Below are 27,415 nucleotides of genomic sequence, written 5' to 3' on the forward strand. Positions count from 1 at the left end.
AAGGCTGGTTGTCCAGCGGGACACGCTATCAACTACAAGACCACCCTGAGGGTCAAACCCTCACATGTGATATTCAGGTGTCCGTAACTGACTAACCCACATTCTATATGTATGCACATTATGACCCAAAGAAATGCCTTTACATAACTGCCACATTCCCCAGGTGTCAAGCGAACATTCCTGACGGTAGAAAAAGAGGAGAAACATGAGTCACTCCTGTCTGAAGCTGTAACAGCAGACTGTACTTCAGCTGGACATCACACTGCAGAATACACGCAGCAGAAATCTGTTTGTCCCAGTTGGATTTTTATGAAACATTAAGACCCAAAAATTCAACAGTGAAGGTGGTTAACCAGAGGGATAAAAACAAGCCTGGTCAGAAAACCACATTCATGCCTGCACAGGCTGGCCTCGGTCACATCCCAGAGTTTAAAGGTCAGGGGTACAAGTTTAAACATCAGAGGTCAAAGCTGTCGTACATGCATTAAATCTGCTAATTTTGCCTGCATTTGGATTTTCCAAGAAAGGCTTGCCCATGGAACTGTAAAGAGACGGAATTTGTTTGAATCAAAAACAGCAAACAGGTCTGGTGTGTCTCTCCGTTTCAAGTCATTATCGTACACATTGTTTTGTCCACCCTGAAGGTTTTGTTGCTGAGTCATCAGACAAAACAGGTCGATGTGGATCTGTCACCCCGAGTTGGACTACAACAAACATTGTTGACCTTTTCCAGCTCCAGGGCTAGGCTCAACACACACACACACACACACACACACACACACACACACACACACATTCCTCAGTGTCTAGCCTCTTTAATTTAGCCCTGATGTTGGTGTGTGCACACCTGTGTGTGCAAAAGCAGGCTGTAGGGTTTCTGATGTCATTTAATTGTTATTTGTGACAACTGTGTAGCTGCAGAGAGTTACTAAGTACCCTCAATGACTGTGATCTTTGCACATTTTCTGGATATTTGTGCAAACAAGACGATACCGTGTCTGACTTCTGATTTAACCACTGACCTGGAAACGTCAATGACATGGTCATTATTGGTCTTTGACTGCCCCCTTCTGGTTTATCTCAGAATAACCTCTGTATGTCAGTTCACCATGTGGACAGTGGGTGGTGCAACTTCATCGTTTGTTCCGTTCTTGACCCCACGTGATCCTGACAGAGCTATGAAAACTGTAAATTAGCCTCTGCAAGACATCAGTGATGACAGGTTTAGACGTAATTCAAGGAATGCTGCTCGGCTTTTCAAAAATCTCGTTTGGCTGGAAGGAAAATAAATCACAGAATTTGAACAGTACCTGTGCAATGATAAGATAATGGGTTTCAACTCAAAATTAAGAGATATTTTTACATTTCCAGCCTTCTTTTTAATCAGTAATCTTATTAATTCATCACGTATTATTTGTATTCTGTCTTACTATTACTTCGATTGCTCCATCACTGTGATGTCCTGGTTTGTTTTAGTGGTATTTCTGTTTGTAATCCTGTTGAAATGCTTCCATTCTAATGTCTTAATTTTTTCCATAAAGGCTCAAATGAAGAACTTTGTAAGCCGATTTTTGGCATTTAAGGCTTTATCTATTTATTTATTTTAAGAAAGTGTTGGCATTGCAACAACGTGGCAATGCAACATGGCAACAACGAAACATTCATGTCATGACAGGGTTACAGGGGTGGACACTGTTCCAGGACATGGTGTTGGACATTAAAGTTAAATACATAAAAATGGGCAGTACAGAACAAAAGTGAGACACATCAGTGGTAACCTGGTAGGTGTGGGAAGTTCTCTGACTCTTTATGTGGTCTCTCCAGAAGTGTTAGTTTCCCTCAGAACGTAAACAACTGACCATTAGATGACCTTTCACGGTGCCATATATTATATCAAAGGGTGCCTGCGGTCAGACTGCAGAGTCTGCCTGCTGTCCAGATAAGGTAAGAGCAGACACACACACACACACACACACACACACACACACACACACACACACACACACACACACACACACACACACACACACACACACACACACACACATCTGGGCAAATTCCACGTCTGCTAGCATTTCTTGAAGGTTTTTGATGTTGTCTGGGTGTCAGTCATAGAGAGCCAAGAGGGGCACAGAAGACTTTAAATTTCTGTTTCATTTAACAGAAATAAACCCTGCATGTTATGTTTTGACATTGTCCTCTGGGCTTTTACTCACCTTACCCATCCTTTACTCATGTAAGGGTGGGAGATGTTTCCATCTGGGGTCCAGGCTGGTCCCTCAATTTTCCACATCCCATTAACTATAAACACTTATTCATTTAAATGAATGAATGTAGTAACTAGCATACACTGGATATGAGAGTGTGTTTGCTCACATGTAACTCTCTGCTGTCTTGTCAAATGTTTGTTCAGGCCATCGCGCAACAGTTGTGCTCTGACCAAATATGTGTTATTAATTTAAAAAAATTAAAATTAAAATTAAAATCTGATACTTAAGTACAATTTTGAACCACTTACTTATTACTTTACAGCTCCTTACCATTTACTTAAATGCTGTACTTAAGTACAAATTTGAACTACTTGTACTTCACATCAATATTTCCATTTTATGCAACTTTGTACTTCTACTCCACTACATCTCAGAGGCAAATATTGTACTTTTCTCCCCTAATATATACTAATGCTAATAAACTACTCCATTAATGTTCAATGCTTTTTCTTGAAATGCAGTATTTGTACTCTGTGGTATTGCAACATTTACTTAAATAAAGAATCTGAATGCTGTCTGTCAAAATTGTATTAAAGCATAGTACTTGAGTAAATGTACTCACAGCTATAGTACTTTCCACCACTGGGTACAAAAGAGGTTTCATACACTCGTTTTGATCAAACTTTATGTATTTTTTCCCCTTAATTGTGAGGAAAACCAAGAATTAACAGTCCGACCACAAATTAATTTTTCACTCTTCGGTGTGTGATGACAGATTATTTTTAATTGTTTGACGTTTTTAAGATACAAGTTATAAACTGTTCATTTTAACACAGTGGGCACCAGGGAGCAACAGTAGCAGGAAATAAAATATATTTTAAATGATTCTGACATTTTTGTGTAACCATTTTAATACAAACACAGTGGTGTAATCCACTGGTCTGAACAATATATTGCAAAATATCTGCTGCAGGAACCATATGGAGACACAGCAAACAGGGAGACCACCCCTCAGTCTGCAGGACGCGTTGGCTGCTTCTCTCATTGTCGAAGTCTCCTTGAGCAAGATGGATTTTCACTTACACATGTGAGTGTTTGTGTCTAATGGAGAGACCTCAATAGGAGTGTGTACAGACTACAGAGCATGTGTGTGTGTGTGGGAGTGTGTGTCCATACGACCAGCTCTGCATTCCAGTGGGATAATCTTATCTCCCTCCTGCTGGGCTTATAGACCTCTGAACCTGGAGGGAAACAGATAGTAAACTGGTTCCACTTGAAGACACAGCAAACCTCAATGGCCTTGATGCTGGCACAGATTGTAATCACAGACTCACTGGTTTTCTTTCAGATTCAGCTGGAGCATCACCGTTTTGTCACATCCCCGACTGACTGATATGCTGGTAAATCTAACTGTACCTTGCAAATAATCACATGAACAAAGAGAACTCCACTCAATGCATTTGTGTTGTTGCTGTGCTTCAGGGCCAGTCTGGAAAACATTAGATGTAAATGTACTCAAGTGATCGTTACCTGTCGTCTGAATGTACTGAATGGCAACAAAGCACCTGATTGTTCAAAGGCTATCAGCAAGGGTTTTTTAAATGTAAAACATGGCTCTAAGCTGCACTTGTGTACTTGGCACTTGAGAAAAAACACATTTGTACCATCACAATAGGTGTTTGGGAGTTGGCTCCTTTTCAAACACATGAAAGGACAATGGAGTACGATACGGTTGCCACCTATCAGCTCAGGCATGATGTGAAATATACTGAGGTCAAATTTACAAAAAAATATTTAAAAATTAAGTTAAAGTGTATTGAGGGTTTAATGTCAACATCACTATCAATTTCATCAAAAACAGTTAATTATTATTGAAGAAGTTTGACATGATGCTTCTTTCTTCTCATTATCTTTGTTCATATCTGCATCCAAAACCATCCTGTCAGAGAAATGAAAACAAGAAATGAAAAAACAAATATTCTTATTACGTCAAACACAGCCAGCTATCACAAAAACCAGCTTGTGCTTCCTTTAACATATGAAACTAGTTAAAACTATTTCAAACCATATATAAAAACCGATCAAGCCTGTAATCAGACTGAACTTTCAATAAAACTTCAGGTGATGCCTTAACTGAACAATAAATTCAACAAGAGAAAACGTAACTAAAACATAATAAAAGCAACCAAGGGACTCAACAGAAAAGGTAAAACTAGCATCTGCCTAGTTGATTGGCAACCATCACAAAATCCAGTTTGAAAGAAATACTCCTGCCACTCTGTTTGAAATAAGAGCTAATAAATGAAGAGTTATTACCAGCTACCACCGAATGAACAAACTGGGGAACATTATGTATCAAGGCACACCTGCGAGGGTCTGTCATCAGGTGGCACTCCCTGTTTGTGATCCAGCCGAGGGGGCGAGTCGGGACGAGCTGGACTCAGACCAGATAGGAGGTCTGTGGCTGCCTTAAGTGTCCTCATTCTCATCATCACCAGAAGCAAAGCTCTTTTTTTACACATGCAACAGTACTCCACAATACTCGTAAACAGATACTGATGTGCAGAAATGGCAGACTTCCCCTTTAAATGGAAATTTTCTGTTCATTAATTCTCTTATTATTTTTTCCCATCAGCAGTCACAAGTGCCACAGCTACTCCTCCTGGGGTCCCCAGGATAATAAGTACTGCAGCATTGTATTGTCATTATGTAATTCAAACAAAGAATGAACAAATATCTCATATATATGCACATAAATAGATGAACAGATACATTAACAAGGTGCGAGTCTATAACATAATCAGCGGTACTGCAGCATCGCATTGCATTTACAAAAAAATATTAAACCCTGTGTCCATTAGAGCAGCCTTAAATCCTATAAAACACTGCTATAACTTCATTCTTTTCAGTAGTCTTATTCAGGGATTTACGAATAAAGAATATGCCGCTTAATGGACATCCTAAGTAGACCATGTATATTATGTATTGTCCTGGTAGTATTAGTAGGTTGTGGAAGAGCCTCTTTATCCATTGTCTAGCTGTGTGACGTGCCCTCATCTTCAATCAGGACAAACTAGCATGCATTCAACTTCCTGTCTGGATGAACAGTTCAGGAAGCGCGGCTTGATTCTCGAACTGTCTCTGGACTGTCTAATGCTTCTGCAGATCTTCTGTATGACAGAAATACAACAAATCATACAGCAGAGTAACTGGCTTTATTGTCCCTGATGGACACACAGATATAAAGTCTTCAGTCTGAAGAGGTTTCAGCTGAGCCTCTGTGGGAACGCCGGCTGGTTCATCCCCGAGGCCAGAGAAGAGAGAACATCTGTTCTGAGCAGCAGACTTTTCATGTCTTCACGTTCTCTGTGTGTCATGAGGTCACTCCAACCACGCTGTAACACAAATTGTCTGCAGTCAGCCCAACAGACAAACTGCTCTCCACAGAAGAGCAACTTCAGCAGTGTGTAATCAGCTGTTTTCACTCTTGGGGCCTCCTGCACTGTGTGTGTCAGGTGGATGGTTCATTTTGTCATCATTTCTGTGTGTGTGTGTGTGTGTGTGTGTGTGTGTGTGTGCATGCACAGAGACAGAAAACACAATCCAGACCACTAATGTGAATTATTGAATATTGATCGTCTCTATGACATTGAGGCTGTCAAACATCACGCGTATGGTCAGAGGCATCCTCAGCAGCGCTCAGATTACTTTCACGTGTGTCTTTGCTATTTGCTTTTTGTTTTTACTGCTGCCCTGCCCTCGTGACCTCCAGTCTACGTGGCGTCGGCGTCAACAAGCTCGCTAACGACGTGTGAACTTTTGGGCATGCCGTGACAATGGCGCCTTTAGACAGGTGCATATACCCCCATCACCCACCACCGCTCACTCGGCCACCATGGAGCTTTTAGGCTCTTTGCAATGCTAAACAGGAGCGCTGAAGACTGTGACATTCCTGTCTGATGGCCTGGCACCTGATTTTCGGACTCATGGGGTGTGTGCACCTACAGAAGAAGAAGGAGGAGGAGGAGAAAAAAAAAAAAAAAAAGCTTTAGAAAATTAAGAACTTAAATAAATAAAGATGATATATAAATAAATAAAGGTGGTATTTCAAATAAAACAAGGACAAACGCATATAAGATAATGAAGATGAAATAAGATAACAGAATTGGGGTCAAGAATCACTGAAAATTTTGGATAATTGGATGAACATTCATAGCAATCAGTTTTCCTCTTACTATTTTCTAACAGTCCTTAGTTATCTCTGCTTCTCAATTATAAAGATAACAAGGGTACAAGTTTGATTTTGGAGAGCGGAGCTGCTGTCGATTGCGCACACACTTTGACGCACGTAAGCATGCGAGGGAAAAAAAACGGATCAAACATTTAGGACCCATTTCCTCTCGAGGCAATGTCCTGGGTTGCTTCATTTCATGGCACCTAAAGGCACAAGGTTTAATAGGACCCTGTCTGGGTTTACGTCATCATATTGTTCCTGTCAGATCGGCTAATTTGACCTGAGATCGTGCTGTGAGTGAGTCGGGGAACTGTGTCTCTTTTATCTAAATGGACTTATTTCCCGCAGAGAGACACAGAAAGAGATATGCGGTCAGGATGAACTGAGCGCCTTGTGTTTTGTGTTGACGGGAGCAAGGAGAACAGAGCGTTTTTCTCTTGCACCTTCTCAAATCGTCTCTCCCTCACCAGGGTGCGTAAAAACCCGGAGGCACAGACACGCATAATAGCCTGCAGAAAATGTCCCTTACTTGGCACGGAAAGGATTTAAATGATCTTAAACAATTGCAAAATAGAAGATACACTTAATAGTATTAGAGAGTAGCCCAGTTTAATTAAACCAGCGCAGGAATGGGACACCCAGTTTCACCCTTTTTCATGTGTTTCAAAATAATGCACGTCTACAAATCACATTTTTTTCTGGAGATGTGTGTGTAGAAGTTTACAGTAGGCCACCCTTCAACCAACCGGCGCACACAGACAGATCATTCATGAGCCGACAGAGGACGCTCCAGCTTCAATTTGCCATCACGCATTTAGTAAAGGAATGCACAGTGAGTAATGTACAAGGTGTTAGAAAGCTCTTCATAGAATTCCTGATCGATTCCACATTTTTTGGCGTGACTGCCACTTTTTCCACTGCTCTGATTCTTGTGCACATTCAACAACTTGAAAGGACAAAAAAACAAGACAAAAACGCATTTCAGACGAATCTCGTTTTTTTTTTAAAGGTCCTTTTTTCTTTGAGTCATCAACTCACATTTAAAGACAATACGAACATGCATGCGCGTGAAGAGCGAGCCATTAGAGCTGTGAAATGAGCACTTAGTTTTGCGCTTTGCTACAGCTTTTGGCACATTGGGCACCTGTGGTGAGTGGGGCTGGAGGCGCCCTGACACGCGGGGTGTGTCTTTGGGCGGAGATCTGCCCACCCACCCCGCTGCTTCTCCCCTCTAGTTACTATATGAGGAGGAAACTTTGCGATCCGTCAACAATATTCATCCTACCTCTGCAGTGGTCTTTTAGGTCTCGTAAGCGTTCTCCTCTGTGGCTCTTCAAAGACGAGATCTTTGTTTCCGAACGCACTCCGCCGTGGGAATTATTATCTTTTTTTTTTTTTTTTTTTTTTTATCGGAGAAGCCAGACCTAAAAATGCCTCGGTCATTCCTTGTCAAGAAATATTTTTCCAACAAGAAGCCATACTACAAGGAGAACCAACTGGAGAGCCAAACTGGTAAGTTTTTTCCTCACTGATTGACTTAATTTGACGCATCTGTGATTATATTTGACATGCTGAGTAAATCACAGTGAAAGTGGTAAAATGAGAGCTTTATCGAGCATCAAACAAACCCATGTGGCAGAAAACATGGAGATTTATCTGGCATGTGACTTCCTGTGTGTTTTTTGGGTCACCTGGCAAATCTGCTAATGGGAAAGCTAGATGAACGAGGGTTAGTTTGTATGCAGGCCGTAACAAGACACCAAGAATGAAAACAAGTTTAGTGCTTTATTAGATTATCTGTCCATCCACCTGACTTCCTTTCCTCTATGTCACCAGCTTTTGTCCCAGAAAGCTTTCCACGGGCTGAACTTCCAACTCAGAACAACAGCTCTGCCCTGACCTGCTACCCCACCAGCCCACTCTTCAGCAGCACAGACACCCTGCCTGCACCTCTGTCTCCGATCACCCCAGAGTCCCCTTCACCGCTAGGCCCTCTGGACCTCAGCAGCTCTCCCTCGAGCAGCAGCAGCAGCAGCAGCAGCAGCAGCAGCAGTGAGGAAGAAGAGGATGGTGGACGTACCTCAGATCCTCCGAGCCCAGATATCATCCAGCACATCTACCACTGTCTGCACTGCAGTAACAGTTACACCAGTCTCCCAGCACTGTCCCACCACCAGCTCACCCACTATACTCCCCTGCAGCAGACACCCTCTCTTCCCACTGAAGCATCTGCACGCCCAGCCTTCCACTGCAAACACTGCCCCAAGGAGTACACCAGCCTGGGAGCGCTGAAGATGCACATTCGCTCACACACGCTGCCCTGCGTGTGCCCCACCTGCGGGAAGGCCTTCTCCAGACCATGGCTGCTCAGAGGACACATTCGCACACACACAGGTATGCATCAAAAGCAACCTTTCACATTAGTATGCAAGAGTGATTGTATTGACTTCCAAGATCAGCTGGTTGCACCTTGTGCTCATTGATATTCATTGATGTCTCCTGACGTGTGAGCAAATGTTATTGCTTAGCATGGGACAATCTAATCTCAGCCCAATGGTTGCGCATGAAAAAAGGCAATCTGCATTAAGTACGTTAGGGTAGTGTTCCTGTCCTTTTGTTAGTTGCCTGTAGGCCATTTGACCAGAGGACAGACCTTTTGGCCTGCTAATGAAGTGTTTTCCTGATGCTAATTTTTTTTCTTTTAACCAGGTGAGCGTCCCTTCTCCTGTCAACACTGTAACCGGGCCTTTGCTGATCGCTCCAACCTACGTGCCCACCTGCAGACCCACTCTGAGGTGAAGAAGTACCAGTGCGGCTCCTGTGCGCGGACCTTCAGTCGCATGTCCCTGCTGCACAAACACAACGCCTCTGGCTGCTGCCCTGCCTCATAGACTCACATTCCCTGAGCTGCTCTCATGAGCCAGTTAAAGCTGCTGCACAATGACGTGATGGGACAGAAAACTGGACTGTTGCTTTTATAAAATAACTTCTTTAATGCCTTTAATTTTTCAATTGTTTTGAGGTCATATTTGTATGTACAGCACATTTTTGCCGTGTCCTGTCAACTGTGTGTATGCGTGTGTGTGATTTGGGGGCAGCTGGACATGCAGTTAATTCCCAGGAAACTCCATCGGTGCCGGCCGGTCCGGGACTCTGGCCATGTTGCAGCTGCTTGGGTGTGTTTGTGTGTATGTGGGGATGTCATTCCTCACCATACTATACATACATGGCGTGTGTGTATGAGCAAGTGTGTGTGTTGAGACAGCTGCCTGTGTATGGTGTACTGTGGAGGCAGGGCGCTGAGAGACGTGTTAGCTGTGGCCTCGACAACAGGTGACCCTCTGCTCGCCCCTCCTCATGTCACACCCTGATTGTTGTGAGACATGAAATGACCACTTAATCCTGACCAAAATGGTACACAACTTGCCTTCACCAATATTGTCATTTTAGTCTAAATGACATTTATTTTGACATGAGTTTTGACCTACGGTTTTTATGAACCACTTTGAACCTTCACCACATTGAAAATGCCTTTCATATGGGTACTGTTGAGTACTGTTTTTCTGCCACGTGTAAATAAAAGCTTTTGTTTAAAAAAACCCCGCTGTCGACCTGTTTTTGTGCTCTAACATTAATTATTTTTTCAACAGGCTTTGTATTAACTCACAACTCTAAATGAGTTCACTGGGACAGACGTGACAGTCTCTGAATGGGAAGATAGAGCTGTGTGTGTGTGTGTGTGTTAGGAGAAGCAGGGACAGGTTTGTGTGATGTTGAGTGAAAAGGGGAGCACCTGCACACACCTGCTAGGCTGTCAGTAGATGCACATGCTCAAGAGGTGAGGGTGGGTCACAGAGTCACCGCAGGTGGGAGGAAGGCGAGCGAAAAATTGTTTCATAAAGAAGATGTCAACCAAGAAAAGAGATCCTCTCCAAGTGCTGGAGCGGCCAAGATGTGCAAAAGAAAGTCAGTGTGAAATTAGCTGAGTGTGGGAATCCCACTGACCCACTTCCTGCTGCAGGAGAAGCTGCGGATGGAAGCAGAAAACTTAGGCACAGGACCAACAAATACACCCCAGAGAGTCAGGCTCCGGACAGCGCTGGCAGAACCTCAGGCCTGACAGATCCCACGCAGCCTGTGCAGCCATCTGCTCAGTAATAGTTAAACTCTGGTTACCTTGTAGGAACTTTTGGAGGAAGTCTGTGCTTATGAGCCCAGCTGAGGGTGAACATCCAGGGTGCACATATGGCAGCAATGTGTCTACAATCCCCATTGCCCTCCTGACCCACACACACTGACGCCAGCATGTCTTAGTGAGGTAACAACGCGCTTCCTCCAATAGCTCTCAGTGTTGAGAGGTGGATGTGTGGGCGGGGGTGTTGAGGAGCCTCTCAAAAAGCTTGGGATCAGATTGCATGACTTAGCTTGCCCAGTGTAAACAGCACCCAAAAGGCTGCATGCGTGCACGAGCACACAGATGCAAGCATATTGAATGAAGAGAGTTACTTTGATCAAGGGGGATTTTTCATTTGTCTGCCTATACCTCTCTGGGGCTGTTTTGAAGCGAGAGGTGAGAATCATTTGGCTGCTGCACACCTACACAGGCAGTGAGTCAGAAAGGCAGGCCGCCGAGGACTGAACTCCGCTTGAACTGCAGACAGCATCGGATTTAGTGGGCACAGAGAAAGGGCAGCAGGGTTGGATGAGTTAAAAGATGGAGAAGACATATTGCATGTCAAATAATGCTTCAGAGTTAGATAATATTCCATGTTCTCCCTGGGATATCTAAAGTCTACCTCTACAAATTCAATAAAAAACATGTCACCAAACAGACTGTCATTTCTTATGTGTTTCGGCCGTTTTGAAATTTAACTCTGACATCTTGCTAGAGGGACATTTTTCTGTTTTGCAGTGTGTAGGAGGCAGTCTATCATTCTGTAGCTTTGAGGCAATGAGATCACTGGACCTGTCACCTTTCTTTTTCAATGTCTGCGTTTGTGTGTGTGTGTGTGTAATATCATATCAGTCCCCTCAAAGTGTTTTAATGTTCGCAGCGTCACGCATGCAGCCCCTGACTAATGTGACATTCCTGTGCCATTAGTGACAGACATACAATACCATCATCTAACAGAAAAAGAGGGCTGCTCTGTCTGCTGGCCTTGCAGTCTGCTCTTGGGTCAGAGTAATAATTTGATTTTCCCCTAACAGGAAATAATGTTGTGCTGACCTAATTACGAAGAGAAGGGGAATTGCCATTCATTTTAATTCCTCACATGTGTTATTCCCATGGAAAGAATGTCTAAGCATTATTGCCTCAGTCTAATAAATGAAAACAATAAAAATTAAATTGCTCCTTTTTGCAGATTCCCAAGTGAATTGGAAGCTTGGACGATGCTTCATGAATTCAACTTAGGTTTTGTGTACACAAAAGCTGATGTTTGACAGTTTACAGCCGGAGTGCCGTCATCTTGGAAACAGAGCATATATGCCTCTTTCTAAACAATTATCCTGTGGAGAGTCATAAGTGGGGCTTCGAATGTGTGTAAGAGAGCAGATTACGGGGCTGTATAAACTCCTCTGTGCATGTTAGCGCTGAAACAAACCCTCTCCAACACGTAGAACTAACATTTTTGACAGCTGAAATTGCAGTTTCCTCCCTCTACCGGTCTGCTCTCAGTGTATGTGTTTGTAGTAATGTTTGGGACACAGGAAGCGGCCTGTCAGCCTTGTATAAACACAGCTCTTCCAAAAAGTGCTGATATAAAGCATCTGGGTGCGGCTACAGCTGTTTGTGTGTACACGGATGTGTGAACGTGTTTGTGGGTCTCTGTGAAGTGTCTCTGTCAGGGGTTCAACGAAGAGACAGCGTACAGTATATTGCTGAAATCAGAGCTGGCAGGGGTTTCAGAGCTGAATCACTCGAGGATCAGATTCGAGCCAAGAAGGTTAAGTCACTGGGTTAAAGTTTCAAACCCTCTCACAAGCGCTCTTGCACAATGCCACTGCTCAAAACTTCAGCGCCAACCTCCTCTGCTGGAGCTGCACTGTCTCGTCTACCTGTCTTTCAAAAGCAACACCATGCAACTATTTTACCTTAAAATAGCAGCTTCAAAATTATTTTAATGACACAATGACTTGTAACAGAGAGAACAGCACCTTTTTCATTCCCACTCTGCGCCTCAAAAGCCTGTTCCTGCGCTACGTAGCTCGAGTTGAGTGGGTACAGCACAACGTCACACACCACAAAGTAACAAAGCTAGCTCAGTATTGTTAATATGGACATCATGTCAGAGGTGAAGAGACTGAAGAGGATATTGACGGAGGAAGAGGGTGATTTGTATTCACGACAGTGGTTTAAAAGTGAGCTGCACTCAGGGGGGGAGTACTGTACTGTACTCAGTGCAGTACTGGGAGTACTGCACTGAGGGGCACCAAGTTGCAAAAAAACCCCTCAAATTCTTGCATAATGTTGCTTTAAGAAAATCTGATTTAGATTTCTACAGGCTGACAGCATTTCTCCAGGCTGTATAAAATAACAGGCACATAGCATGGGGGAAACTAATAGCATGCAGTTTCAAGGAGAGGGCGAACTGGGGGTAAGAAGACGACAATGGGAGGAGGAAAAGACAGAGCAACGTGGGAGAAGAGACTGAGGGAAAGAGATTGGGCACTGGAGGAGGTGGAGGAGGGAGGTGGGTGGGTTAGTGGGTGACTGGTGAAGAATGAGTGTTTCTGTTTTGTGGGCCGTTTATCAAATCAGTAGGGAGTAGAATTTGCTGAGGAATGCCACATGTTGCAATGCACACTTGATCAATGACTTGGGCTGAGAGGGCAGAGAGATACACTCTCCGTGGATGCTTTACTTGTGAGAGATTTGTATAACTCTGGATGGTTTCAGGGTTTGCATTAAGTCTTAACAGGCAACCTGACATGGATGCTTCTGTGCACACAAAGAGCTCAGATCTCTGGACAAATAAACCAGTTTTACCCAAGGACAGGATGTGGCCTTAGGAGGGGGTACACGCCATTTCCTGCCCACCTCCGCACTCCTGCTGTCCCCTTTCAATGGTGTGTGTGTGTGCGCCTGTGTGTGTTATGTGCTGGTGCTGTGTTTCCTCCTAAACACAGACCTTCTCTGTCCAAAAGGGTCAGAGGGTAGAGGATGAGCCATAAAGGGACAGGAGAGTAAACAGATGAGATGCGTTGTGTGTAACAGAGGTTTCCAGGCTTGTGCTTTCCATTGCACCCAATTATACAATTACACTTACATAATCATGCAAGGAGCAAGTTGTTGGGGCAATATGGATAAAGTCTATGATAAAATCCATCAGGGGTTGATATAAATAGGCAAATTAAATGAAGAAAGAGTTTATAGATAAGATACTTGAGTGTAATATAATATATATCACTACTTTAAACCTCTACTTTAAAGAAAATGCTGTGCTTTTACTTCATTTATCTGACAGCTATAGATATTAAGATTTTACATAGGAAAACTGGTTCATAAAATAATGCTTGAAAGACTTTCACTTGTCTTGGAGTATTTTTACGAGGTAGCATTGCTACTTCTACTGAATTCAAAGATCTGAATACTTCTTCCACCACCACCACACTTAACTGTACAAGGTTGACAAATAGAGACGCTTGATGTCACAGTGACCTCAGGCTTGAATATCACACATCTCGGAATCTGATCTCGCAGGCTCCTGCCATCTGGCACAATTACACTTGATTAATGTTATGTAATGCAAACGAAAAGGGAGATGGCGTGATTTACTGTAGCCCAGTTGACAGAATGAAATGTTGGCATTGTACTTTTCCTGCAAACCACGGATACGTTAAATCTGTATGTTTCACATGTATCTAGAATAGGTGTCGATGTGACGTAGCTCTGATTACTGTTCCATGTATATGAGACGATGAGAGGAGACGACTGTCAAGCAGCAGACAGCTGCCGCGTTCGAGGCGACAAAACTGGGCATATTTAATGAGATGATGGGATATTTCCCAGGTGTGTTTGTGGTGATTAAGCCGCGTATTTTAAGCCAAAGCATGATCTTTTCCTAACTGAAACCAAGTGATTTTTGTTCCTACCTAACCATCCCTTAACCACATTCTTTACATGCTCCATGAAGTTGTTCTTTTATCAATATTTTAACAGAGAGGACTTTGGCAGCTAAGTTCCTAGCTGTTTGGTGTTGGCTTCCCTGGTTGTCTCAGTAGTGGGAGGCTAAAAGCTAATGTGCATGCAGGTGCAAAAATGAGAATATTCAGCATCCCGTACAACAGTTAGATTAAGCATGAAATATCAGTACTTTCCATCAACGCCCTCTACTTAAGAACAGAAGCAGTGGTGAGGTATTTGTACCTTTTATTAAAAGTTGTTCTCCCCTCCAGAACACATCCTGTAGCATGACCTCACAGTCTCACTACGCCCACGTTTGTTGCACAGAGCAAAGTGATTGCGGTTGCATCAGCGGTAATGTGACCGTGGCTTAACACACTTCATTTCACTGATTAGCACACATTCACCCAGAGCGTGGGGACAAGTCAGTGAAATACAGGGATTACTCCGAGGGAAACCCTTTGGGCCTTGATTTACTGAGAGCTGCTGCTCAATAAGGAATCAGTGAAATCAGAGAACTCCTGCACATCCAGTTGTTAGACAGAAATATCAGAGGCGTGTACTGAGATATATTTCAACGATGAGCCAATCAGGCTTAAATGTGCTGCAAGAAAAGGAGCGTCTGAGCCAAATGTGCACAAACCACACACAGAGTAAGCTAGGCAGCAGCCTGCAAGTCCTGACACGAGCAAGAGTGTACTGACAGAGAGTAAGACGTGGAGAGTACATACTGGGGGGATGGTGCAAAGAAAGCAGGTGTCAGAATAGATATGAAAGAATGAGCGACATAATGAATTACTATAGTAAGAGAGGAGAGGATATCAAAATAGGAAGACCGCTGTCGTGTTTTTCTTGGACCTCTGGATGAGTCTGTGTTACACTTGGCAGCTGAGAGCATAAAATCGCCTGTGTCGACTATTTTTCCTTTTTCTTTCATTCATCCCTCTCTCTTTTCTCTCTCTTGCCTCATGTGCCATTCTCTCTCTCCTCTCCCTCTTATTTACCACAGGTATTCAGGTATTTGCCCCCAGGGTGCTGCTACTGGTGCTGAGAGGTGCAAGGTGCACTTTTGTCCTCCTGTCAGGGCCTGTGTGGGCCCAGGGGAGTGCCAGCCGAAGGACCAGGACAGTTCTATTGTCCCGACGCATTCCAGTCAATGAGGGATATGGAGGGTGCTGGGGAGGGGGGCTAAGACGGGTGGAGATCAGTCTTTGAGTTGGGGATCTTGAGTTTGTGTGTGTGTGTGTGTGACTGCAGAGATTGCCTCCCTTCTCCTCCTCCTCCCGCCTTGTCCCGTCCTATCCTGTCCCTCCAGGAGCCGCAGGGCAGGCGAATGCACCTGCCTGAAATCCAAACCCCAGGGCCAGACGTCTATCTCCCCCCATCTCCAAGGTTTTACAGAAACACTGCATGTGCCACACACACTGGTGTCCACTTACACTCTTTTAAAAAGGGAGCACAGAGGGACATCAAGCTATATCGTACTTTAGATCTCAGAAATCAGAAGAATTCAAAATCAAATGAAAGCGTTTCTGAGTCATTCAGACTGGATTAATGTACATTTGCAGCGGGCTGATACTCTAAACAGTATTTACTGAGCTGTTAGTTACCATCGATTTTATGCTAAAATAAAGAGTTTCAAGGAACAAGCATGAGCCTTGGGTCTTATGCGATCCTTTCTTAATCAATTTGCCTGCTGTGGAGCCGTTTGCTCCATTTGCATCAGCACAACAAGCCACATGATCCACAGAGATCACGAAGACACTTAAGCCACTGTGCGTCAAAAACAACAATTAATCACATCCAGACACTTTCTTTCGTTTTTCTGTCACACACACTTTCAAGGTAACCAAATCTCCACACAGAGCCTTGTATTGCGTGCCCGCCGCTCAATTCATGTGCCCCCTCACTTCTCACAGAACGATCACGTTGCTTTGCCACAGAGTGAGCTCGCCATGTTGTCTTTGGCATAACAAGAATCAGCCCTGGTTTGTCACACTGAGCAGATTCACATTGCACGAGAGGCTCGTTGGCTTAACGTTGCATGTCAGAACACATGGTCAGACTGATGTGCATGCTTGTGTGTGTGTGTGTGTGTGTGTGTGTGTATGTGTAACTAGACCCTCTTGTGCAAGTAGGGACAGGTGTGTCACCACCTGACCACGCCTCCGGGCCACACGGCACCTCCTGTCCCTAACACCTGTCCCCTTCGTCTGTCCAAAGACCTGTATACCCCTCCTCTCTCTGTCGCACACACACACACACACACACACACACACACACACACACACACACACACACACACACTGGCTGAGGTTTGTCTGGGAGGAAGGCAGGTTGCTGGGCTGTGACTGAGCGAGGGGGGTCAGATCAGGTGGTCTGGTTGCCAGTTTGTCTTGAGTGTCCACACAGCTGTCCCTCTGAAACTAGAACTCTATCGGAGCTTTCTGCCTCGAACTCCTTGTCTGTCCTACAACATGGTGTCAACTCTGCCCGCACGCTGACATCACTGCAAGCTGTTGGACCATTACATCCGTGCGGCAACAGATGGAGACGTCTGAAAACATATCTTCGCTATGTCCAACAGCGACAACAGTTTTCACATATTATTTTGAAGTTTTCATCATTTTCATGGATTGTGATGAGGATTTTACTCACCAGTTTCAGTATCAGTCCAGTAGCAACAGAAATGTTCAGATTACACAAAATATATCTGGAACAATGTGATTGGCACGTTTATAGTAGCTTAGACTAATGCACTTATTTTTTGATTGTTTCACTTCCAGTTGAAAAGAAATGATTAATTGAATCGAAAAACATAAGTCAAATGTAAATATGACTGTTCAGTTTCAATTTGTTTGAATTATCTCATGACAGCAATTCTTTCAAAGTACAAGATGAAAAGGTCAACAGTATTTAAAATGCATAGAAATTGTGCTGTAAGTGCTTTACATTTCAGTGTTTTGCATATTTATGTACAAGTGAATATTCTTTATGTTTATCTTATGTCAATCTTTGTCATGTCTATGTACTATTTTCATTGCATTTATTCTATGTGTTTTAAAAATTTCTTTATTCCAGCTGTGATTACTACCTGGGAATCCATAAATGGCTAACACAGAAACTAACAAAACAAATAATAATACTTCTTACTATAAAAGTCTATACATCATGATTCAGGCAATGTTTGTTTCTTTTTAAAATATATTCTGCATCAAATTTGATAAAATTCCCTGTAATGTTAATAATAAACCTTATGAAGCATCAAATTATTCTCCAGAAAGAGATCTCTGCATATGAACACAGGATCTGTCGGCAAGGGACAGACTTTGGCAGCATGGAAGTGTTCCGGTTTCCATTTGTAGTCAGGGTGGTGTTGACCAATCACGTTTGAGCAGGCTTTGGTAATGCAGGTGGCATGCAGGTAAGCAGTCCGTGTGGAAGACAGTGGCAATCTCAGAACCTAACCTGAGGATTTTTTTTTTTTTTGGCATCAAATAATTTGATAGCTCGATCCACCACTGCGAAGGTTACTCTAATGCCAACATGGTAGGTGTGTCACTTTTGCTTTAGCTCCAAAAAAATGAGATGTCTGAACTGAGGGTTTGTTCCTAACCTGTGCGATCACGTGCCCGACTGTTGCTTCGCACATTGGACTCCTTTCTAGTGATGTCAGTGCATCCTCAGATCTTAACTGAAGTTGGTGAATAAAATGGGATCATAACTGAACGATGAAATCAGACCTGGGTTACAAACAAATGAATTTTCCTTTAGGGATATGTGTGTGTGTGTGTGTGTGTGTGTGTGTGTGTGTGTGAGTGAGAGAGAGAGAGAGAGAGAGAAAGGGAGGGAGAGGTCAAAGCAGCCTGAAGGCCATTGTAAATTCCTCGCTGGCTCAACCAAAGACATTCTTCTCTGCTGTTTTTCTTTCTAATCTCTATGCTCAGATTACCAGCTAGAGGGCCTGACCAGATGAGAGGAGTAGAGGATGGCATGCATGCACGCACATGTGCCCAAACACGCACAAACACACACATGCACCAGCCTCACAAACATGCCACCCCGTATGAAACACAGACCGCTGTGCTTACTGGATGCTTGAATTTGGTGTCACACAAATGAAATAAAAACACACCAACACACTGAAGTCATTACCTGAGAGCTTGTTTTTTTTTTTTTGAAAGCCAAAGAAAACAGCCCCCTGTGAAGAATGCTGAGAGGATTCCCACATGACAGCCACCCAAAGACACACACACACAAACACAGTATTTGAAACCAGAATCTTCCCATAAAGCCTTTCCAGATGTGCCCAAATCAGTTTCAGTGGAATTATACCGCTCCAAGCAGATTCACTGTTAGGTTTGATCACAATTCATCAGCAAAACAAATTAAAGTACCGCGGTACAGTTCATTTTCACATTTGCAGAGTAAGTAAGTGGTGTTTTCATGTAAAATATGATCATGCAGAGGTAGGCGGGAAGTCAGTTCCACACCAGAATATGTCACATTTGAACACGTTTCCGTGAATATTCATGTAATGGAAAGAGGATTTTCTTATAAGGAAAATCAACTGCACTTCTGGTTGTAGCTGAGGCGTCTACCACGATGGTGTGTAAACATAGTGTTGACATTTTAATAAATTCTGTTCAGTTTTGTTTCGCTTTCAAATCCCACATCTTAAATTTAAAACATTAAGTGGGTCTGAATGAATGCATGATACGTTTTATCTACTCTTTAACTGTACTTACAAGCTACCAGCTGCGGGATGTTACAAAGAGCCTGTCAGATTTCAGATAACTTGAGACATTTTTTCTATTTTAATGCTGGCACCATCTTCAAAGTCTACAATTCATTGCTGTTTCCACCTAAGAGCGGAGTGTTAAACAGAAAGATAATGGAGGAAAAACCAAACAGAGGGGAAGTTTGAAAAATGATCACATTACCTTCATGCCATTACACCACAGAATATTTTTAAATTCCCAGCTGTGTATTGGAGTAAGTAAAAATGTTTATTTCATTATTTTATGCTGTAAGGTAACTCACTGCTAAACTCTTGTACTCTGGAAAGTTTTATGGGCAGGTTCATTCTTCTTTAAACTCATAAAGGAAGATTCAATCATTCAGGTTATCTGGAAAATTCAGAATCACCAACTCTGGTGGTTTTCAGTGGATAGTGATGCTCTTCTATTGGCTGATAATTGGAAACTTTCTCTAGCCACTGATGCTCCTGCACATCCACAGGGCCTAAACAGCTGGGTAAATCTTGATCTGTGTCATGGTGACAACAGACAGGGGGGATGACGGCTTACTGCAGACCCAGTAAGGTGCTCCACCAGGGGGCAGGGACCACCTGTCTCGTGGTGAGGCCATCAATCAAACCAGGATCAAATCACTAGAGGTCCCCAAAATTTGATTTTTACAGTGCGATTACAGTAAAAACACCCAACACCCTTCAGCTCTGAGCAGAAGGCACATGTGTAATGTAACAGGTTGTGGATCATTTCGTTTTCACCCATCTGTAACATTTTTTCTTAATTACAGGGTTTCAAATTTGCTCCAAACAAGCCATGCCATTCTCCCACTTCTGCCTTTCTGTCCCTTCCCCTTTTTGGCCTAAGCTGCAGAGCTCAAAGACACACAACTTATCAACCCTAAAATAACACCTTACATCAAGGGGCAGCGGGGAGTGACTGGGGACAGCAGACGGGGGTGGCAGAGGAGATAAAGTATATGCTATTTAGGTTTGGCTAAGCTGCTCGGCTGAACCAGCATGAGTTCTCACACCTCGACAGGTGTGGGGAGAAGAAAGAGGGAAAGCGAGTGAATGATGAAAAGAATTGAGGAAAAAAAAGAGAGTCTGAGCACCTGTTTTGGACTGCCATGCCTTCCTTTTGCAGGCCAGGGCTTGCACTGCCCCGCCCAAAACAACACATTCATGTTCCACTGCCTGCTCAGCTATGCGAAGTAATACTGGGGCAATTTGCAGATGTTAGAGATGAACAGAAATTGAGAGAAAAAAAAGACTAGCAATTATGGTCAGTAATTACTGACGATTAAGGCAGTGAATCAAACTCAACTCCAGAGTTTCATTCTGCCTCACAGTGTAAAATTCATGCATTTGGATGTGTAGACATACTCAATCACAAACACTGCCACAGAGGTGGGTCATTTTAATTTCAGTGCTGGTTAGCAACATTTGGCAGCTCTGAAAATGTTTGACAGTGTTTGAGATTTCAAGGCAACATGAGACAACTGAGAGAGTGTGCAGCGAAAGAAGGTTAAAATTCTCATGGTTGCTTTGGGGAAACTGTCCCCAAATCCACAAGACTTTGAAAAAGTTTGTGGATTTTCTTACTGAAATTATTTATGTAATATGATTTATCTATTCAAATTAAATTTGTATTAAATTAAATCCAGCTGTAATGATGGAAAATGTGGCAAAACTATAAAAAAAGTTTCAATTTGCTTAACTGTCTCAAATCAGGGTGATTGGGGTCATTAAGTCCACCAAGCTGCTGTTTATGACAGATTCTCCTCCAGCCTCATGTTGATTAAAGCTGGGGCTGGTGATTAATTGATGATGGTTTTGAAAGTTCCCAACCGAAAAATCCCATCTCTTCCCTTCATACTCCCCTCCAAAGCTACTCCCTCAAAACACATGACGTGCCCTGCCTGACTACTGCTGGAGTCCACGAGGGAGCGTTGAGGAGCTGCGATGAGAGGACGGCTCTTTTAATGAATATATAAATAAATAAATAAATGCCACGATATTTTTCTTTTTTGTCAGCAAATTTGACTTACTGATTGCTGTCTGAATGTGAAGATAATTTTAGCAAAAGGAAGCTCCCCCAAGCTTTAAGGAGCAGGTCCAGACAAAGATGGGATGATGAATTCTGCTAAATGGCACAAAACCTGATATGATGCTCCCTCAAAACACTGTTTTCAGTGCTGATTTAGTTACTTCAAACCTTTAAAGTCCATTTACATGAAAGTTTTATGTTATTTTGTTCATTCACTGTGCAGGAATGGATAAATCCACCATGAGGAGCAGGTGCTGTTTTAGCTATTTCAGAGTTATTCTAATATTATTCTCTACATCCAAACATACACAGCCGGGTCATCTGATCTGACTGCTGCTTGGGACCACAGTAAAAAGCATATCAGGGGTCTGGAGGTTCCTTGCACCTCCTCTTAATGCCCCCACCTCAAATCTACACACACACACACACATACACACACACACACACACACAAAACAGCACGCCTGCAGAGCTCACTGTGGCTCATTAACCTCCTGGTGGGGGGGATGGGGGTCAGGGGCATCAAAGTGGCAGGATCATTGCAGACTCACCCAGCAATCCTACCATGGGGGTCTGGAGCCGCAGCGTCTCACCCCCTAATGAGAGGCCATGACATGCACACATCCACACACAGTTTGACCCCTCAGGACCAGCTGGAAAAGAGAGTCTGACATGCCTGTCCCAACCCTCCTCCTGCCCCTCGCCTCCTCCATTCCTCTCCCAAACTCCACAAATTCCAACCATCAGTGGCTCGCAGACACCACTGGTTGGGTCATGTCTCTCTTCCCAAATATACCAAAACCCAGAGGAGGAACCAAGGGGGCGACCAAGGGGTGGTTAATGATTTTTTCATTATCAATGATATATTTTCTCGATTAATTGATGTAATGTTTAGTCAATAAAATGTCACAAGTAAATAATGATAAAGAAATAAATGTTTGTTTTGATTTGTGAAATCTTAGTTTAGGCCTTTAAATTGCTTGTTACGTTCAACCAACAATCCAAAACCCAAAAATGATCTATCAACGAGCACATGACTATTACACAAAAACATTGCAAGTCCTTACAATTGAGAACCTTTATGCAGGGATTGTTCGACACTTTGGTTCTAAATTAGTACCATAATTCATTCAAAATAGTTACTGATTAATTTTCTGTCCAACATTAAACTCAGCTTGGCCTTGATGATCAATTTTGAACATCACGGAGTGCCTTATAAAAGGACTAATTTTCTTCACAGCTGAGCCTCAGACCACTTTGATGGGTCATAATTAATGCAGAAGTTTGATTTTCACGACTGTACAATCTAAAATGCTGTAAATTAAACTAGTTAAAGACTGAATGCATTGTGCTTACTCAAGAATGAACTGAACTGAAGTATCATTAATGACCGATAAAGAGTAAAAAAAACAAAACAAAACAAAACAAAAACACACTAATCAATCAACACAGCTGATGGGAAGAGCACTCAGAGGCATGTGAGAAGGAGATGATGTGAGTTTGGGCAGAGAAAGGAAGGGGAGGGGGGTCTTTGGAGTAGCTTTCTGCCAGAAAGGCAAGTGCAGCAGCAGCAGCAGCAGGGTGAAGGAGGGGTGCAGGGTCGGGGGAAGAGGCACCTTGCAACAGCTGGTCTCAATTATCCGTGGAGGGGCTGCCGAGTGTACAGGAGTATGTGTGTTTGCAAGTGTGTGTGTGTGTGTGTGTGTGTGTGTGTGTGTGTGTGTGTGTGTGTGTGTGTGTGTGTAAGGTTGAGGCATCGCAGGGGGAGGGCTGAGACCACTGGCGCCAGGAGGGGAGCAATAGGTCAGGGAGGATGAAGATTATAAAAATACTAGCAGGCAGTTGGCCTTGGTCCTGCCGGCGAACAGTGTGAGTGTGTGTGGTGGATATTACTTGCCTGCCACAGTGCCACAGGATGTGCAAGAGTGAGTGTGTGTGTGTGTGTGTGTGTGTGTGTCTGTGCCCACAGTGCACCAGGGCAATGTGGTTCTCCATACATCCTGTGAGATAACCTTCCTGGTTGAATAACAAAGGCTCATCCCATGTTTTTATCAATCAATTGTGCAGAAAACCTAACATGTCAGTACTTCTGTATATATATATATAAATGAATATCAGTCTGAAGTTAAATATATAATATCTAAGTTAAAGCATAATTAGATGACACATTTTTGTTTGTTTGTTTGTTTGTTTTTGATAACAACTATGGCTTAATTGACATTTTTGGTAACGTAATGAGTGAAGAAATTAAATTATTCAATGTCCCAGAACAACAAACTCTGGTAGAAAGCCACTTATTTCTCATGTAAATTACTTTATGTTATGAAAAACATATGTCCCACATTCCTTTAACATCTAAAGCAACAATTGTGCACTTTTGTTGAGGTATATTTATGCTGTTAGAAAGAGATCAATTATCTTGAAAAGAACTGAGGCGTCTCAGTCCTTGGCCCACCTCAAGTGGACATACAGCAGCCAGACACACATGAGTGTATGACCCCCTCTGGTGTTACATACGTGTAATTACCAGATGATGCGCAAAAAGCTCTGAAATATGTATCTGATGGCTGCATGTATGATATAATACTAAGAGACTGAAGCTGATTCAAAACACATATTTGTCTTATCAGAATTCTTTGTAACTGTGATGCACCATCGCAGCATTTCTGCAGCAATCTTGAGCACTGATGCCAGAAAGGCCCAACTTTGGAACTGGTTAGTCACCCTGAAGTTTACATCTGGAGGTCAAAACCCTGTTGGTGGTCATCAGATGTTAGTAAATGTAAGTTAAATTGAATTTACTTGAACCTCCTTTGTGGATGTTTGTGATAACTGATGGAAACTGACACAGCAGCCACAAATGATGAACAACCCATGAAGAAACAGCTGATTTTAGGAGATAAAGATTCAAGTGAGCTTCTTTTTATTGAGATCTGATTTCGAGGGACAATATATGCTTTTTTTTCTGGCGCCCTGTGTTTCCAGTCTAGTATGTGACCCAACAATTAACAATTAGTTTATTATATTATTGTTATTTTATAATGATTGTATTCTCACACAATCTCAATAAAATTTCACATCTCTTTTACGAGTCTTTGTCACCCCCAAGTTTTCATTTGTTCCCGTTTGCCTGTTTTGCTCTGAGTAGGATGTTGATAAAGTGCCTGAAAATAACGTCATTGGAACGGAAGTCGACGTGATATTGGTTATTGATTGAAAGCGTGACCTGAAAACTAAACTGAACTGTGTCGACTTATTTTGAAAAGCCGGAAGAGAGACATTTAATGGTCTGTGGTGGCCAGTTTGGTGTACTGGTTTGGTGGCAGGGAGGCGACACCTCATAGTGAAACTACCATGGGAGTGTTAGGGGGCACTAACGCGCTTGAGGCGGTGCGGGGGGCTGACAGCGGAAACGGGACTCGAGAAGTCAGACGACGTGACAATTTCTATTTCTTTTACGCACTGTGTGGAGATATATACGTGGAGATATTGGACGGATTTGTGGAAATGAACGGCTAAAAAGTCCAGTGAGGTCAGTCAATGGTATGTACGGTTGGCGCTGCTGTGCATGGTTATGCTATTAAATATGATTTTAAGATATTCACGGGGTTAAATTCATCTAAAAGCCATTAGAAAAAGCTTAAAGTACATTTAAAATGTGAAATTGTATGGCCTTTCTTGAAACAAACTCCACATCTCTCCAATGACGCACTCCTTAATTTTTTATTTTATTTTATTTTATTTTATTTTATTTTATTTATTTATTTATTTATTTTTTTTTTAGAAATAAGCCAGAGGTGTTCCTGAGCGCATGACTCAAATGACAGAAATATAAGGCTTCACTGTTATTATTGTTATTATTACTATTTTTATTAGTAGTAGTAGCTGGTAGTATAGCTTTATATATTACAGCACCGTTGTTATTCTTCTGTATCATTGTGCGGAAGTTCCTTCGTGGTCCATGTTTCCTCTTTCGAGCGATCAAAAGTGAAACTAACTTTATGAAGCATGATTGAAAACAATGGCAGCAGTTAACTCCTCTCTGCAGTTAGTCTCAGGCCTGTGAGCTGCAGAGGAGCAAAGTAAATGAGTACACTTACTCAAGCACAGTACTTAAGAATAATTTTGAGGTTCTCGTACTGTACTCGAGTATTTCCAGTTCTGCTAATTGATAGGTGAAGGTGCTGCACTGCAATTCAGAGGCAAACATTGTGCTTTTAACTCCACAACATTTTTTTTTTTGATAACCTTAATTAGTTACTTTTTATTTACAATGAATCCCACTTCTGCTAGTTGCAACATTAAAGAGATGTATATATTAGTATGGAATTTTGAACCAGTTGAATAAGATGCATTTTTATGAAATGGGACTTTCTGCATAATACTATTAATTTTTGGCACTTTGTTTATTTTGATACTAATACTTTTTGTGCTTTTGTGAAGTATTTCCACACTGTGATTTTGCTACTTCTTCCACCACTGCTGAGCTTTCATTTTAGCTGTCAGAGACCCTCTTTAACCCCTCAAGTCTATCTAAATAAAAAACTTGCATACTCAAATGTACATTATATTGAAAGCATAATGAGTCAGTGTACTTGCTCCTCTTGTCCTTACTGGCTGCAAAGAGATTCTTTCTTGAAGCAATTTCAATGCAAGTCGGAATTTCATACTGAAAAAACTCAGTGGACGTTAAAGTAAACACGCAACAAGTTTCTGTTTGTTTGGTACAAGATTGAAAACAATAATGCAAATTAGTATGTGAATTAATGTGAAATAAGACCAGTGCTTTCAGTCCTTTTAGAATTATCGAGCTTACCCTCTGTACCCCGTCTGTTATTACTAATAATATGACCCACAAACTCAACCTTAGCTAAATACAAATAGTCCATTATTAGCCCTTGTCTGCTGTCATTAAATAGCAAATGTATGCGACAAGATAGTCCCAAAAGGTGACAACTGGGCGGTCATCTACAGAAGCATCCTGCGGTGAGTCACACTGATTTCAGAGTCTGACGTGAGCTTGGCATTGCTGACTTTCCTGCTAGACCAAGGATGGATGTTTATGGGAAAGACGAGGAAGGCAGAGCGAGGTCTCCAGTCTCCACCTGTCTGTCCATGAAGAGTGACCGGTCCAAAGATACTCCTCTTGGCTTCAGCAATCAACCTGAACTATTAAACACAAAGTAAGAGTTGTCCTTATTCTCTTTGCTTCAGGGACTAAATCAATCAATGTTTCATGTATTGCGTATTTCCTTTAACCTCTTCATGGATGCTGTAAACAGCCCTCAATTGTTTGTGACTGACTTTCCTATTAGACCAAGAACGAATGTTTGTGGGAAAGACGAGGAGGGCAGAGCAGGGTCTCCAGTCTCCACCTGTCTGTCCATGAAGAGTGACCGGTCCAAAGATACTCCTCTTGGCTTCAGCAATCAACCTGGACTATTAAACACAAAGTAAGAGTTCTTCTTATTCTCTTTGCTTACTGTTGAACCATCCCATTTACAACAGAAAACAGACCCGTGTTTACATAATATGTCAGAAAAAAACTTGGTGTTTCCAGATCAGACTCCTCATCATGCACCTGTGTGCTTATGACTGCAGGCTTTCATACCAAATTAATTTGCAAATTCAGGTCTCACTCACGTCACTTAACTCACAACTCACAGAGCCTGAGATACACAACATTTAATGAACATGAAGACAAATTAAAATCATTCAAAGTTTACATTCCACTAAATGATGGTGAGGTGGAGGGAGTTAAATTTCTGACAGCAGACAGCCGTGTCACAGTGAGGATGTATCGCTCAGCATTGTTGTATGGACGGCCTGCTGTGACAGATAGGTCGTGGACATGTGGCTATAAATGACTTCCATGACTGCGTAAGCTGCCACAAGCCTCATTTCACCCAAAAAATACCTATATCTTTTAGAAAGAGAGGATTTTGTGATTTTCACCTAGATTTTAAGTCCTCATTCATAAAAAAAATTGTCGTGTTTCTGGGTGCAAGAAGAAAGTCATCACTGCAGGAAGCAGGAAATTAGGTTGT

At 42.5% G+C, this 27,415-nt stretch overlaps 2 protein-coding genes across 5 annotated transcripts in view; both read left to right on the plus strand.

The window, feature by feature from the left end:
* LOC143326695 (protein NLRC3-like) overlaps nucleotides 1-27,415 on the plus strand; it is a 206,867-nt gene that overhangs the window by 169,159 nt on the left and 10,293 nt on the right. The window contains exons 1-3 of one of the 4 annotated variants that reach the window (XR_013077699.1): nucleotides 24,774-24,900; nucleotides 26,414-26,551; nucleotides 26,684-26,821. The exons of 1 other annotated variant lie outside the window; for it this stretch is intronic. Coding sequence is in view for 2 of the 3 variants with exons in the window: in XM_076740501.1 (XP_076596616.1) it covers nucleotides 26,421-26,551; nucleotides 26,684-26,821 (269 nt within the window). In the remaining variant the exon portion in view is untranslated. Of the gene's footprint in view, nucleotides 1-24,773; nucleotides 24,912-26,413; nucleotides 26,552-26,683; nucleotides 26,822-27,415 lie in introns of those variants that run through there. 2 more of the 4 variants (XM_076740501.1, XM_076740500.1) reach the window with 2 other exon arrangements.
* snai1b (snail family zinc finger 1b) lies at nucleotides 7,875-9,957 on the plus strand. Its single transcript, XM_076741655.1, has 3 exons — nucleotides 7,875-7,956; nucleotides 8,281-8,838; nucleotides 9,154-9,957. Exons 1-3 carry the CDS (start codon nucleotides 7,875-7,877, stop codon nucleotides 9,333-9,335), a joined length of 822 nt encoding a protein of 273 aa, XP_076597770.1. The 3' UTR covers nucleotides 9,336-9,957.

Source organism: Chaetodon auriga, chromosome 10 (genome assembly GCF_051107435.1).
Source record: "Chaetodon auriga isolate fChaAug3 chromosome 10, fChaAug3.hap1, whole genome shotgun sequence".
Classification (NCBI taxonomy): domain Eukaryota; kingdom Metazoa; phylum Chordata; class Actinopteri; order Chaetodontiformes; family Chaetodontidae; genus Chaetodon; species Chaetodon auriga.